Source organism: Vulpes vulpes, chromosome X, assembly GCF_048418805.1.
Source record: "Vulpes vulpes isolate BD-2025 chromosome X, VulVul3, whole genome shotgun sequence".
Classification (NCBI taxonomy): domain Eukaryota; kingdom Metazoa; phylum Chordata; class Mammalia; order Carnivora; family Canidae; genus Vulpes; species Vulpes vulpes.
Window position 1 is genome coordinate 102,716,991 of NC_132796.1, and position 15,177 is coordinate 102,732,167.

The 15,177-nt window shown below is 45.1% G+C and overlaps 1 protein-coding gene across 1 annotated transcript; it reads right to left on the reverse strand.

Moving 5' to 3' along the window:
- Nucleotides 1–1,471: 1,471 nt before the first annotated feature.
- CT55 (cancer/testis antigen 55) lies at nt 1,472–13,190 on the reverse strand. Its single transcript, XM_025989296.2, has 5 exons — nt 13,164–13,190; nt 10,597–10,778; nt 7,077–7,221; nt 2,875–2,987; nt 1,472–2,135 (listed from the first exon to the last, which is right to left on the reverse strand). Exons 1-5 carry the CDS (start codon nt 13,183–13,185, stop codon nt 1,944–1,946), a joined length of 654 nt encoding a protein of 217 aa, XP_025845081.2. The 5' UTR covers nt 13,186–13,190; the 3' UTR covers nt 1,472–1,943.
- Between the last annotated feature and the right edge of the window lie 1,987 nt (nt 13,191–15,177).

Genomic DNA, 15,177 nt, shown 5'->3' on the forward strand with positions numbered 1-15,177 from the left:
TGGGCTTCCTGCATGGAGCCTGCTTCTCCCTCTGCCTATGTCTCTTCCTCTCTCTGTGTCTTTCATGAAAAAATAAAATCCTTAAAAAGTATATATTTTTTATTTATTTAACACAGAGAGATGGGGGGGATAGAGAGAGAGACAGAGACAGAGAAAGAGAGAGGAGAGAGAGAGCACCAACAGGGGGAACAGGAGATGGTGAAGCAAGCTTCCGAATAAGCAGAGAGCCCAATGTGCAGATGGATCCCAGGACTCCGGGATCATTACCTGAACCAAGGGCAAACACTTAACTGATTGAGGCACCCAGATGCCCCCATAACCTCTTTTCTAATTCCATTTTCTAAACATCTCAACTCCTGGGGTGCCTGAGTGATTCATTTGGTTAAGTGTCTGCTTTTGGCTCAGGTCATGATCCCAGGGTCCAGGGACCAAGCCCTACATCGAGCTCTCTGCTCAGTGGGGAGCCTGCTTCACCCTCTCCTACTCCCCCTGTTCCCACTGCTTGTGCTCTCTCTCTCTGTTGAATACATAAATAAAATCTTGAAAAGAAAATAAAAGAAAAAAAGGGGATATATAGAGTCTCATGAGGATGATGGTCCAGGGGCTGGTGAGGTCCCAGGATTCCCAGGCTTTTTGTGACTGAAGTGAAGGTCTCAAGATAGACTGTGGTGAGGCAGAGAGTGCTGACATGTAAGGCAAAGGTTGGAATACTTGCCAGGAACATACAGAGTTCTTAGGTGTCCTCCTCACTGTCTTAGGGTAGAGTGGACCTTCTCCGGAAAGTTAAATGTTGGAGGCGTTCCTACTTCAGCTTCCTCTCAGATCCCAGGAATGGGCTGATGAGAGCTTCGGAGAAGTAAGCCAGGTAAGAACAAGAACTGTGCCTTTTCATCTTTTTCACCAGCATTGGCTGAACATGTAACATGATTGCTTTAAAAAGTTAACAAATGAGGGGCATCTGGGTGGCTCAGTTGGTGGACCATGTGACTCTTGATCTCAGGGTTGTGAGTTTGATCCCCCATGTTGGCTGTAGAGATTACTTAAAAATAAAATCTTTTAAAAATAGATTTTAAATATTTATTCATGAGACACACACACAGAGGGGGGGAGGGGGAGGGAGAGAGAGAGAGAGAGAGAGAGAGAGAGAGAGAGAGAGAGAGGCAGAGACATAGGCAGAGGGAGAAGCAGGCTCCATGCAGGGAGCCCGATGTGGGACTCTGTCCCAGATCCTGGGATCACACTTTGAACCGAAGGCAGACACTCAATGCTAAGCCACCGAGGCATCCCAAAAATAAAATCTTAATTAAAAAACTGTCGGGGGATGCCTGGGTGGCTCAGCGGTTGAGCATCTGCCTTCAGCTCAGGGCATGATCCTGGAGTCCCAGAATCGAGTCCTATATCAGGCCCCCTGCATGGAGCCTGCTTCTCTCTCTGCCTGTGTCTCTGCCTCTCCCTCTCTGTGTCTCTAGTGAATAAAAAAAAAATCTTGGGGCACCTGGGTGGCTTAGCGGTTGAGCATCTGCTGTCGGCTCAGGGTGTGAAACCAGGGTCCAGGGATCAAGTCCCACATCAGGCTCCCTATGGGGAGCCTGCTTCTCTCTCTGCCTCTGTCTTTGTCTCTCTCATGAAGAAATAAATAAAATCTTTTAAAACAAATACATAAATAAAATCTTAAAAAAACAGATCCAATAAAAAAAGAAAATCACAAACCTATGATTATTAAAAAGATTAAAATGAAAATGTCTTTAATCAACAAGGAAAAATGCTAGCCTCTCTCCAGAAAGGTACCCTCCCATTTAGCAAACCCACATGAAACTCAAAACATTGTGCTTGAATTAATTGTTGAGGTTTACAAGCTATTTTTCACAGAACACATTTTAAAGCAGGCCCTTTACTGATGAGAGAAGAGAAGCTGCACAAGGAATAAAACTGCTGCTTTCTTATTACTGCCTTTTCACTAAAATCATAGAAATGGCTCTCCAAATGTAGCAGGACTGAATGCTCTCCACCACAACAGCATTAACAATGTCAGATATTTGAGGTGTGTATCCATCAGGTAGCTTCAGGGATTCCAAGGTGAAAAAGATGCTATCATCTATCACCCCATTTCTTCCATGAAGGCTGGTAATGCAGACCTGTAATTACAGGTAATAGAAATGTTTATGTAAAAGCATCGTCCACTGTCCTAGAGCCTGCACCACCTCGCTCTGGCTTAGTCTGAAGGTCACTCCTTTCCCAACCTAGCTGCCATGTCAGAAATCCCAGGAGCACCCTGTGAAGCTACCCATGGCGGCCCCCTCCTCACAACAGCTAAGTCAGAACCCCTGCAGAGCTGGTCCTGCTCTAGATTAGAAACTCTATTCTAAATATACCACATGATGTCCATTAACCTCTCTAGTGACAGTTGAGGAAGGGAAAAGCGGTAGAATGAGAAAAGAATGTGGTGGCCAAGAGAAGGCCATCTCCCCACTTCCTGGGTCCCATCCCAAGCACCCTCTGTGCCTTTGTGCAGACTGACTCTTGCACCCATTTCTAGTCCATAGGACCCAAGTCACACCCAGCATTCACTGCATGCTCTGGTTCTCCCCACTAGGCCATTCCTTCCTCCCCTACAATTCTCTCAACACAATTTGCTTTCTATTCAGGGCATTTAAATACCTCTCAAGTAAACTACCGAATTTCGACCTTAAATATATGCATATTGTATATTATTCTGGGGTTACACCCACTCTGGAGCTTGTCTTGTTTAAGGAAATAGACTCTTTGGCCAAGAATGGTTTTGCCAACACACCCCATTAAATCCCGAGAAGCAGCAAGGATCACTAGAGGGAAAAAGCAGAACTGAGTAACAAGAGCTACCCACAAAGGAGCTACCTCATGTACATGCTTATGTCTCAGAGGCTTCACCGAGAGGGCCTTTCGGCTCAGCGCATCCAATGGGGTGCAAAACTCAACTTCTACTCGGTCCCCCTGGTAAGGCTCGAAACCTAAAACAGCAGACAAACTGTAAGAGACTTAACTAACTCTAGGGAACAAGTTAAAGGTGGCTGGAGGGGAGGGAGTTGGGGGGATGAGGTCACCGGAGGATGGGCATGAAGGAGGGCATGTGAGAGAATGAGCACTGGGTGTTCTATGCCACTGATGAATCCCTAAATTCTACCCCTCAAACTAATAATGCACTCTATGTTAATTAAATTTAAATTAAAAACAGCAACAAACCCTAAAACAGCCACAGAGAGAAATCCAGTTGGAATTAGGTCTTATCTCCTAACTCTGGGAAATGAACAAGGGGTAGTGGAAGGGGAGGTGGGCGGGGGGATGGGGTGACTGAGAGATGGGCACTGAGGGGGGAACTTGACGGATGAGCACTGAGTATTATACTATATGTTGGCAAATCGAACTCCAATTAAAAAAATATACAAAAAAAAGAATTATGTCTTAGTCTTGGTAAAATTCAGTTTCAGTGACTTTGATGTTCCAATACCCTAAAATAATTTCTATTACATCAAAAGTACCTTTGGACTTTTTAAAAACAAGTAACCTGTAAGTCTTCCTGCCAGAAAGGATGTTTGTAATCCTCTAGGCTTTGATTCCCACTGGTTTAACAAAGGCTGTTGGGGAGAAGTATCAGCTGGGCATCACAGGCCATTATTATTTTTTAGTATATTTATTTATTTGAGAGACAGAGAGAGACTGGGGGAGAGGCAGAGGAAGAGAATCTCAAGCAGATTCCCCAAGGAGGGTGGAGCCGGTGGTGGGGCTTAATCTCAGGACCCATGAGATCATGATCTGAGCTGAAATCATGAGTGGAACGCTTAACAAACTGAGCCATTCAGGTGCCCCAATTCCCATTATGTTTTTGGCTTTTTAAAAAAAGATTTATTTATTTATTTGAGAAAGAGAGAGCGAGGGAGAGAGGGAGAGAGAAGAGGGTCCTGTGAGAGTGGGGGGGCAGAGAGAGAGAGAATTTCAAGAAGACTCCTCCCTGAGCACTGAGCCTGACAAGTGCTTAATCTCATGACCCTGAGATCACGACCTGAGCTGAAATCAACAGTAAAATGCTTAAACCATTGAGTACCTCTCATTATGTTTTATTATTTTTTATTTAAAAAAAAATTTTTATTGGAGTTCAATTTGCCAACATTTTGGGTGATGGGCACTGAGGGGGGCACTTGGCAGGATGAGCACTGGGTGTTATGCTAAATGTTGTCATTATGTTTTAAATTGGAATTGTCTTTTGCCATTTTCATTAGGTGTCATAATCAGATTAACAGCAGCTATTTTGACAATGCTAAGTATGACTGATTAGGGCTCAAGTATTTTTATTTTTAAAATTTTAAAAAAGATTTTATTTATTCACGAGAAACACAGAGAGAGAGGCAGAGACACAGGCAGAGGGAGAAGCAGGCTCCTCGCAGGGAGCCCAATGTGGAACTTGATCCTGGAACTCCGGGATCATGCCCTGAGCCGAAGGCAGCCACTCAACCGCCACCCAGGCATCCCGGGGTCAAGTATTTTTAATCCACTCTCTTTGAATCAATTTATTTTGCAGCAGTAAATCCCTTCACCTGTGCTTTGGGTCCCGGCCTCTTTATGCCTCAGGACCCTGGTTGCATCCATCCTTCCGGCTCTCCCTTGCACCTTCCATCACTCCCTTTGGCATTACAAACATGCTCAAGTGTTTCCCATCTTGAGAAGAATTCTAGCAAGGGCTACCATTGGTGGTGACTTCCCACTGGCATGGTTATAGGGACCAGGAAATTGACTTGGGAGCTTAGCAATCACAGGGGCTTTTTCTCCTAGAATTGGGTATTTCTAACTAAACATGTCTTAAAATCCCAGATGCCACCAGATAATCATCTTTGGAGACTTCCATGGTTATCAAATAAGGTCAAGTCCTGGCTTTTAAATCCCAGAAAAATTAAATGGAAAGCTGCCTGGTGTGGCTGAACTAAGTTCCCCCTTTTTATATTCAAGCTACATAGCAGCTGGTAGGGCATAAACAAGTACAGAATTTTTACTTCTAGTCATCTTCCCAAAGCCAGCCTGGCAGAAGTTGTCCAGCTGGGAAAGCATCTCACACAGGCAGCCTTCCCGTCTCCCCATAGCAGATAGTCATTTTAACTTCTCTGCTCAGTAGAGTTCTTTTCACTATATTCTTTTAATGTCTCCACATGTCTGTCTCTCCCAATTAGACGATGAGCTCTTTACAGGGAGGGTTTAATAAAGTCTTATTTATCTTGTCTTGCCAATACCTAGCACTCTATTGTGAACTGAGCTAAACTCAAATAGCATAAACAAAATAACAACATATTGCTTTTGGCATAAAACAACTAAATGTTAGACCTGATAATTACAAATATAATTCAACAACAGTACACACACACACACACACACACAGAAAGTGCTGGAGGAGGCCATCAAGAGGGTGTGATCACCAATGGACCTTTGAGCTGGACCCTGGGGTCCAGATTGAGGTTCCTCACCCCACCCCTGTCCTGGGAATGTGTGTTCCACCCATCACTCCAACAGTTGGAGGCCTAAGGCTTTAGAGAGTAAGGTGTGGCTGAGACCATCTGGACAGTGTACGTGACTGAGCCCAATTAAAGCATCCGTGTAAACTTTTAAGATTCTGGCAGGTGGGTGTGGAGATCAATTCATTTTGGGTCCCCCCAGACAAGACCCATATGTAAGTCTCCTTGATTACTACACTGGCCACTTACCAATCAGGAGTGGCCTGCCTCATTTTTTTTGTCTCTCCTCGGTTCCATGTAGTGGGGGCAGTTTGCAAACCAATAGAAAGGTACAAGGCTATCTCCAAGGCATTTGAAATATTATTTTTATTAGTTTTTAAAAGATTTTATTCATTTATTCATGAGAGACACAGGCTGAGGGAGAAGCAGGCTCCCTGTGGAGAGCCTGTTGCAGGACACCATCCAAGGACCCCGGGATCATGACCTGAGCCCAAGGTAGATGCTCAACCACTGAGCCACCAGGCGCCCTTTGAAATATATATATTGGGATCCCTGGGTGGCGCAGCGGTTTGGCGCCTGCCTTTGGCCCAAGGCACGATCCTGGAGACCGGGGATTGAATCCCACATCGGGCTCTCGGTGCATGGAGCCTGCTTCTCCTTCTGCCTATGTCTCTGCCTCTCTCTCTTTCTCTCTCTGTGACTATCATAAAAAAAATGAAATATATATATTTTTAAAGAGTATATCTGTGTGGCACCTGGGTGGATCTGTTGGTTGGGCATCCAACTCTTGGTTTCTGCTCATGTCATGAACTCAGGGTCCTGAGTAAGTGCCCCCCATGGGCCTCTGCACTAAGTGGGGAGTCTGCTTCAGGACTCTCTGTCTCCTATTCTTCAAGACTTGCTCTCTCTCTCTCTCTCTCTCAAATTAATAAGTCTTTGAAAAATTAAAATAAAAAAGAATATCCCTGTATACCCATAATGTATTTCTGTTAGATTAGAAATTCAGTGCCTGTACAAATAGAAAAATTACACAAATACTAGTAGCTGCATCCAATAAATAAAACGTCAACAAAAGATAGCATGAGTTTTTAAGAACATGATGTACTGTGGTGCATTATTTTCAACTGCAAAGGTCCACCTCCAGTATCAAAGAGCCTCTTATTGGAGACAAGGACACTTAGAGAAGTAGTTCTAATCTGAAAATCCTCTTGCCAAATAGCATGTTCCAAATTTGACCCTAGAAATGATGCCTGTAACCATCAGCAAAGCCAATCTATAAAATTAAAAAAATAGGCAAAATCTAGCTTTAAATTAAAAAAAATAAACTGGGCACCCCAGGTGGCTCAGCACTTTAGCGTCACCTTCAGCCCAGGGCATGATCCTGGAGACCCAGAATCAAGTCCCACATCAGGCTCCCTGCACGGACCCTGCTTCTCCTTCTGCATGTGTCTCTGCCTCTCTCTCTCTCTCTCCCTCTCTCTCTCTCTCTCTCTGTGTGTGTGTGTGTGTGTGTCTCTCATGAATAAATAAATAAAATCTTAAATAAATAAATAAATAAATAAATAAATAAATAAATAAAATCTTTTAAAAAGTAAACTATACCTTTACAAATGACATCTAGAGAGAAGTAAGTTGTGTGATCAATATAGTTAGCACCTTCCATTAGAGAGGTAATAGAGCCAAATGAGATTCTAGCATAGGAGTCTGCAGGTCCATTGCCATGGCAACTATCACAGAGAGCATCCACCTGTGAGATAAAGAAACCATTATAGCAAACATAACACAGGTTTAAAAAGCAGAAACATGAAAAAAAAAAAAAAAAAGCAGAAACATGCTTAAATCATTGTCGTTCCAGAAATGACTTAAACAACTACAACAAACATTTCACCTGACCACATCGTAGACGTGAGACGATGATAAAATAATGACTGAGCCTTATATCTTTTATTTATGTTTTAGAGCAGTTTAGGAACCTTGAGCAGAAATGTCCCACACATTCCACCTTGCCCTATTACTAGCACCTTGCATTCGTTTGATTGGTTGAACCAATATTGGTACAGTATATTGACCTCAAGTCCATAGCTTATTTTTTTAAAGATTTTATTTATGGGATGCCTGGGTGCCTCAGCAGTTGAGCGTCTGCCTTTGGGTCAGGGCATGATCCCAGGGTCCCAGGATGAAGTCCTGCATTGGGTTCCCTGCGTGGAGCCTGCTTCTCCCTCTGCCTATGTCTCTGCCTCTCTCTCTCTCTCTCTCTGGGTCTCTCATGAATAAATAAGTAAAATCTTTATTTTTTTTTAGGTTTTTAAAAAACATTTTAAAAGATTAAAAAAAAATCCAGATGGTCTCTGAGCCACCTAGGTGCCCCACCAGTAAAACATATTTAAGGAATCATTGAAGGCGCCTGGGTGACTCAGTTGTCTGTCTTTGGCTCAGGTCGTGATCCGGGGGTCCTGGGACAGAGTCCCACATCGGGCTACATGCTCATTAGGGAGCCTGCTTCTCCCTCTGCTCTTCCCCCTGCTCTTACTCTTTCTCTCTCAAATAAATAAAAAAATAAAATCATCTATACTCATTTCCCCATCTCCCATTTGCTCCTCACTGCTCTCCAATCAGACCTTATATCCCAAATGCCTCTAAAGCTGCTCTTAAAATCAGCAGCATCCTCCAGGTTGCCAAATCCCACAGTCAATTTTCTCTGCTCCTATCACTCAACCTCTTAACATCTGATCCAGTTGTAAAACTTTGCCTGGCTTCTGTGTGACCACTCTTTCCTGGAGAGGCTCCATCTCAACCTCCTCTGTTAACACTCCCTTCTTGTTTCCTGTCCCTGAACTGAATACACCAAGTTACAGACATGGTGTCCCATTGGTATCTCAATCTTAGCTTAACACAGACAAAATTTAATGTATCCTGAACTTCCCTGAAAAAACTGTACTCCCCCCATCTTCTGTATCTCAGAAAATGGCAAGTCATCTCACCTGGACAAGATGGATGCATTCTGGTATGTAAAAATTAAATGGCACAAAGTGAAAGACAGCTTGGGAGGAAACATTCGCAAAACGTTCATATGAGAAATTTCCTAACAAACCTCTCATTTCCATAACATACAAACAACTCTAATGTTCCTACTGTAGAAATAGCTGTAAGAAGAGAAACGTTGCTGTACTCTCCCCAACACTTAAAGAAATGCAAAATAAAATGATGAGACTGCCTTTTTTTAAGATTGGCAAAGATTTCAAAGATTGGAATCTTTCCATTCTTGTCAATATTGGCAAACAGGCAGTTTCCAGAGCCTGCTGTTGACAGTGCCAACTGGTACAATAAAGCTGAAGCATAATTGGACAGTATCTATTGAAATGGTAAATACACTGAGGTGATGGTTGCATGACTGTGAAATTTACTAAAAATGTCATCAAACTATGGCTTTAAATGTGGAGAATCTTGGGGCTTCTGGAGCACTCAGTCGTTTAAGCATCCAACTCTTGGTCTCGGCTCAGGGCTTGATCTCAAGGTTGTGAGTTCAAGCTCTGTGTTGGGCTCTAGCTGGGAATGGAGCCTACTTAGAAAAAATGGAGAATCTTATGGTACATCCATTGTATCTCAATAAAGCTGCTTTTATTTATTTATTTTAAAGATTGTATTTATTTAATACATGAGAGACACACACAGAGAGAGGCAGAGACATAGGCAGAGGTAGAAGCAGGCTCCCTGTGGGGAGCCTGTTTCTCGATGCATCCCAGGTTCCTGAGATCACAATCTGAGCCAAAGCAAATACTCAACCACTGAGCCACCCAGGTGCCCAAAGCTGCATTTAAAAAGTGGTTAAGGGGATCCCTGGGTGGCGCAGCGGTTTGGCGCCTGCCTTTGGCCCAGGGCGCGATCCTGGAGACCCGGGATCGAATCCCACGTCGGGCTCCCGGTGCATGGAGCCTGCTTCTCCCTCTGCCTGTGTCTCTGCCTCTCTCTCTCACTGTGTGCCTATCATAAATAAATAAATTTAAAAAAAAAATAAAAATAAAAAGTGGTTAAGGGGGCAGCCCCAGTGGCTCAGTGGTTTAGTGCCGCTTTCGGCCCAGGGCCTGACCTTGGAGACCCAGGATCGAGTCTCACATCAGGCTCCTTGCATGGAGCCTGCTTCTCCCTCTGCCTATGTCTGTGCCTCTCTGTCTCTCATGAATAAATGTCTCTTAAAAAAATAAAAACGGTTAAGAACGCCTGGGTGGCTCAGCGGTTGAATCTGCCTTCGGCTCAGGGCGTGATCCGTTGGTCCCAGGATCAAGTCCCACATTAGGCTCCCTGCATGGAGACTGCTTCTCCCTCTGCCTCTGTCTCTGCCTCTTTCTCTCATGAATAAATAAATAAAATCTTAAAAAAAAAACGTTAAAAAAGTGGTTAAAATGCATGTCTGTTCACCTAGCAATTATATTACAACAAAATAAAAAATCCTTTACTTGGTTGTAAAAAGGACATTGCAGGGAACCCCGTGTGGCTCAGTGGTTGAATGTCTGCATTCAGCTCAGCGCCTGATCCCAGGTCCAGGATCAAGTCCCACATGGGGCTCCTCATGGGGAGCCTGCTTCTCCCTCTGCCTATGAATCTGCCTCTCTCTATGTGTCTCTCATGCATAAATTCTCTTTTAAAAAAAAGAAAAAAGGACATTGCAGAATAATACAGACTCTAATAATTATTAATGTTTACCATAGTTTTAAATGCTGAAGATTAGATATATAATTTACATTTTTATAAACAGAAACCACTACAAAGATAAGAAAAAGTGTTCCGGGATGCCTGGGTGGCTCAGCAGTTGAGCATCTGCCTTTGGCTCAGGGCTTGATTCCCAGGTCCGGAATCGAGTCCTGCATTGAGCTCCCTGCATGGAGCCTGCTTTTCCCTCTGCCTATGTCTCTGCCTCTCTCTTTCTGTGTCTCTCATAAATAAATAAAGAAAATATTAAAAAAAGGAACAAGTGTCTCACAAAATGCAGTGGATTGGACTTCAAATCCCACTCTACATCCACCATACCAGGTCACGTCAGAGAGGCTGAACAAATCAGGAGCAAGGCTGAAAGCCTCCCCCCCCGGCGAAATGGAGCTGATCCTCAAACTCATAGTAATCTTACTTTGATTGCTTTCAATCCATATGTTTTATCTTTTTCCACAATGGCGGTGACTTCTTGTCCAACTTTCAGGAACACGTTGCCAGTTATAACATCACTGGTGAAGTAGATCAACTCATCAATCAGGCCATAATCACTACAGAACTGTGTCACTACTCCTTGCACAGTTTTTAACCTGGTGTCACCTAAAAGATAGGTCAACAAAATGTTCCATTAACTCACCTCCAAAGCAAATTACACACAAGAAATAAGCCTTACCATGGGAAGATATGGGAGATGATGATCTAAATCTAGAAACTAATTGGGCTTGCTCTGAGACACAGATGACAATGACTGAGGAGCATAGTGATTGTTTGGGAGGCAGAGTGCTCATGCTGAAAGACTGATCCCACCATTTCTCTGCGAGGCCCAGTGGCCGAGTGCCCTTGGTAGTGGAACTTGTAGTAGGTGCTGAGTCTGGAACCAGACTGCCTAACTGTGAACACAGCTCCTCCCTTTACCATCTGTGTAACCCTGGGCACATTTCTTAACCTCCCTGAATCTGTTTCCATCTGGAAAACCAGGGAATTACTAACGTCTGCCTAGGAGAGTAGATCTTATAAGTTCTCACCACACACACACACACACACACACACACACACACACACGATAACTATATAAGGTGTGGATGTGTTAATGAATCTTATTGTGCAATCATTTCACAATATATAGGTAACAAGTTGTCATGCACACCTTATATGCAAATTATGTCTCAATAAAGCAGGGGAGAAAGGGTTGTTACAATTATTAGCTGACACATACATGTCAACTGCTTAAAACTGAATGCCTCCCATAGGTTAGAGCTTACACATTAGTTGTCATGGTTTCTGCATCTAGAGAGTCTTTAAACAGCCATTATTGTTACAGAATTTTATCATCAACAAAAGCAGCAGCAGCAGCACCTGGAGATTATTGAAACATCTCACCGAACAAAACACATAAAGAGATCTGGGGGTTTAAATCTAGCCCAAATGTGGATCCAAAACACTCAGGTTTACTTTTTTATTTATTTCATGAACAAACACAGCTAATAAGCCATAATTTGATATCTGAACCTAGAGAATAAGCCCACAGAGCCACTATGAACCACAATGCCTTAGGTGCCATGCCAAAGTGAGGCTGGGAGAAACATTGCTTATAATTTGATTTCAGAAGCCAAGAAGATCCTGAAAACTTTTTTTAAAAGGATTTTATTTGGGGAGGGCTTAGAAAATTAAAAAATAAAGATTTTATTTATTTGAGAGAGAGAGAGCACCCAAGAGAGGGGGTGGGTGGAGCAGAGGGAGAGGGAGAAGCAGACCCCCCCCCAGTAGGGAGCCCGAGGTAGTGCTCAATCCCTGGACCCAAGACCCGAATCAAAGGCAGACACTTAACCAACTGAGCCCCATAGGAGCCTCTTCTAAACTTTTTTTTTAAATGGGTCAAATTTGTCAAGTGAAATCACAAAACACAAGGAAATGGAAGGTATAAGGGTGACAACTGCCACCTAGGCTCATGAAAATAAATCAGAAACTCTTCTGCATCGTCTCATTGGCAAAAATACGGCTACCGGGTAAGGGATGCAGCGGCAGCGCTTCCGCTCAAGCTTGGCAGCAGCCCTCCTTGGCCCACTGGGCCGAGAATCCGCCAACTCTGCAGGGCTCACACTCCTCCGGCAGAGGAGCTGCAGGCCCAGTCGGGCACCAGGAAGGCTGGGGCCCTGCTGGGAGGACTGCATCCACCAGAGGTGACCCTTTCCTGAATTGGGCCCAGAGCCCGCCCTGCACTCATCCTGGGGAAGGAGGCCCCACAGAGGCGGGAGGGGGGCACACCCAGCAGGGAATGGCTGCTTGGCCTCCGGGTCTGGGTTAACACCAGCCGGGTACCCGCTCTCCCCTGGTTGTGTCTCCCTGACCTGTAAAGTGTACGTGACAATACTCCCCGCTCCCTGTGGGGGTCTTCCAGCCCTGAGCCCAGGGCTTGGTCCAGAAAAATGCTCGGCTCATGAGAGGAACACTTCAGAACAGGACCACCGTCCACCTCAGCACACCCTCTCAGTTTTCATGGGGGCTCACCGACACCCTGATGCCTGTCCCGGGCCTCCTGAGTCTCCCCCTCAGTGCCAGACCCTGGACTGTGTCAGGATACAAAGGTGAGCAAGTTAACCAGTGGCCCCCAGCCTCCTACCAGCGACTTGACCATTGGATTCAAATATACGCATGTTTGGGAAACTAGATCAAATGCACCCTTAAATCAGAGGGATCCACTACTACTGGAAATATGAAAAAGAATCTGTTGTACATACCATACATACAATATAAGTTCCAAGGACATGGGTCGGGGAGGTAATGCAAGGGTGGTGCATAGTTCCCCAGGGGCCTTCCCTGTTTACACCACCGTCACTTTGGGCAGGATGATTCCGGGCATGCTCAGGGACTCAGGGACCCCTCTCCCCACAAAGAGGCGCTGGCATGGCTATGTGGCGCCCTTCTGAGCCCCGGAAGTTCTGAACTAGGTGCTGGCCCGTGGGAGGGAGAAGACAAATTAAATACCTTCCAATTCCAAGAGCCTCATATGCTGTTCCCTCTCTGCCTCTGACGAGTCTATCTTCCTCCGGAAGACGGCAAGAGCCCTGGAAATCAACCGAAGCATGGTCCCGTTGCTAGGGCAGCCTGCGGCCCCCAAACACAGCACCAAGCTTGCTTCGGTCCACGTCTCTGTCACCCAGCCGCACTCTGACCCCAGCAGCCCCTCAGACCGCACGCCGGTCCCTCCACACCGCGGGACGTCTAGTCAGGTGCCTCCATGAGCTTTGGCTCAGGCTACCACGCGAAGGGCCTTAACGTGCCCCAGCCCACCATCCAGCCAATGAGGAACCAGTGCGCTCAGTGCCATCCACTCAGAGGCTGAGAGCTGATGGGCGGGACTTCATGGGCTCCTCCCACCAAGGCAAGGGCGGAAATGCGGTGACCCACCAGAAATAACTTCCAGTGCGAGCTCGTTTTGCACCTCTTAGAGTAGAGGTGGGCTCTACTCTGTGGTCTCTGTGGGCTTCTAAGGGAGGGCCTGATGCCTGTTTGAAGGTGGCACAGCAACTTGTCCCGAGGTTGGAAGCATGCCCCCAGACGTGCAGCCCCCACCCCTCACGGAGTGAATTATTTTCTCTTCCTTTGCCTCTGAGTGCCCTCCACAGCCACACACCCACCACCAGCTCCACCTCCTCACCCCTACACTCACTCCTCAGGGAGACTTGGTGGTCAGCTCTAAGCAACGGCTTTCTGTTCAGTGTTAAGTGAAACCAAAGATCCTGTGGAAAAAGCCTAACTTGCACGTCTTCAAGGGTCTCAAAACATAGCCGGTGTCTTGCTCTTGGAAGGGAGCCAACTGTGCCAAAGCACTCACTATGGTGCCTAGAGCCACTTTGAAGTACGATCTGGAAATGAGGATGATTAGTTGAGGAGGGCGAGGTGATGTGGCATGATGCAGAGTTCGGATTGCGTCCATATTCTTTTCTTCTGGGTAGCACGCAGACATCACATTTAAAATATTAAATGAAAAAAAAAGAATACTAAATATTTTAATAGCAAAATGAGTTTATTTGGAAATAGGAGACCAATTGCAATTCAGGACACATGAACTATGGCGAACTGTAAGCAAATACAGAGTACCAAAAAAAGCTTTCTTTTTGTCCCAGCAGACAGGAAGTTGCCATGGGTGGTTTTCAAGGAAAGTCATTGGAAGAGAGTGAGAATAAAGGTTGTGATGGCCTATCATTGGCTGGGTTGCGGTAGTTTCTCATTGGCTGAGCTGTTGCTGAGCCAGGAGGAAATCTTCCTGTTGAGGGCTGCAAAGGCTGTTTAAGAGTGGTGGTGTGTGAGAGCTCTCCTTTTAGAGCTCTCTGCTCCATATTAAATACGGTTGCCTTCAATCATTTTCACATATCCCTCTTTTGATCAGGCTGCCCCAGTGGCTTACGGGTTTAGCACCGCCTTCCGCCCGGGCATGATCCTAGAGACCCAGGATTTTTTTTTTTAAGGTGCAGGTATCCTTTTTTTTTTCTTTTTTTTTATTGGGGTTCAATTAGCCAACATATAGCATAACACCCAGTGCTCATCCCAAGTGCCCCCCTCAGCACCCATCGCCCAGTCACCCCAACCCCCATCCACCTCCCCTTCCACGACCCCTTGTTCTTTTCCCAGAGTTAGGTGTCTCTCCTGTTTGTCACCCTCACTGATATTTTCACTCATTTTCTCTCCTTTCCTTTATTCCCTTTCACTAATTTTTGTATTCCCCAAATGCATGAGACTATATAATGTTTGTCCTTTTCCGATTGACTTATTTCACTCAGCATAATACCCTCCAGTTCCATCCACGTCGAAGCAAATGGTGGGTATTTGTCGTTTCTAATGGCTGAGTAATATGCCATTGTATACATAGACCTAGACCACATCTTCTTTATCCATTCATCTTTCGATGGACACCGAGGCTCCTTCCACAGTTTGGCTATTGTGGACATTGCTGCTATAAACATCAGGGTGCAGGTGTCCCGACATTTCACTGCATCTG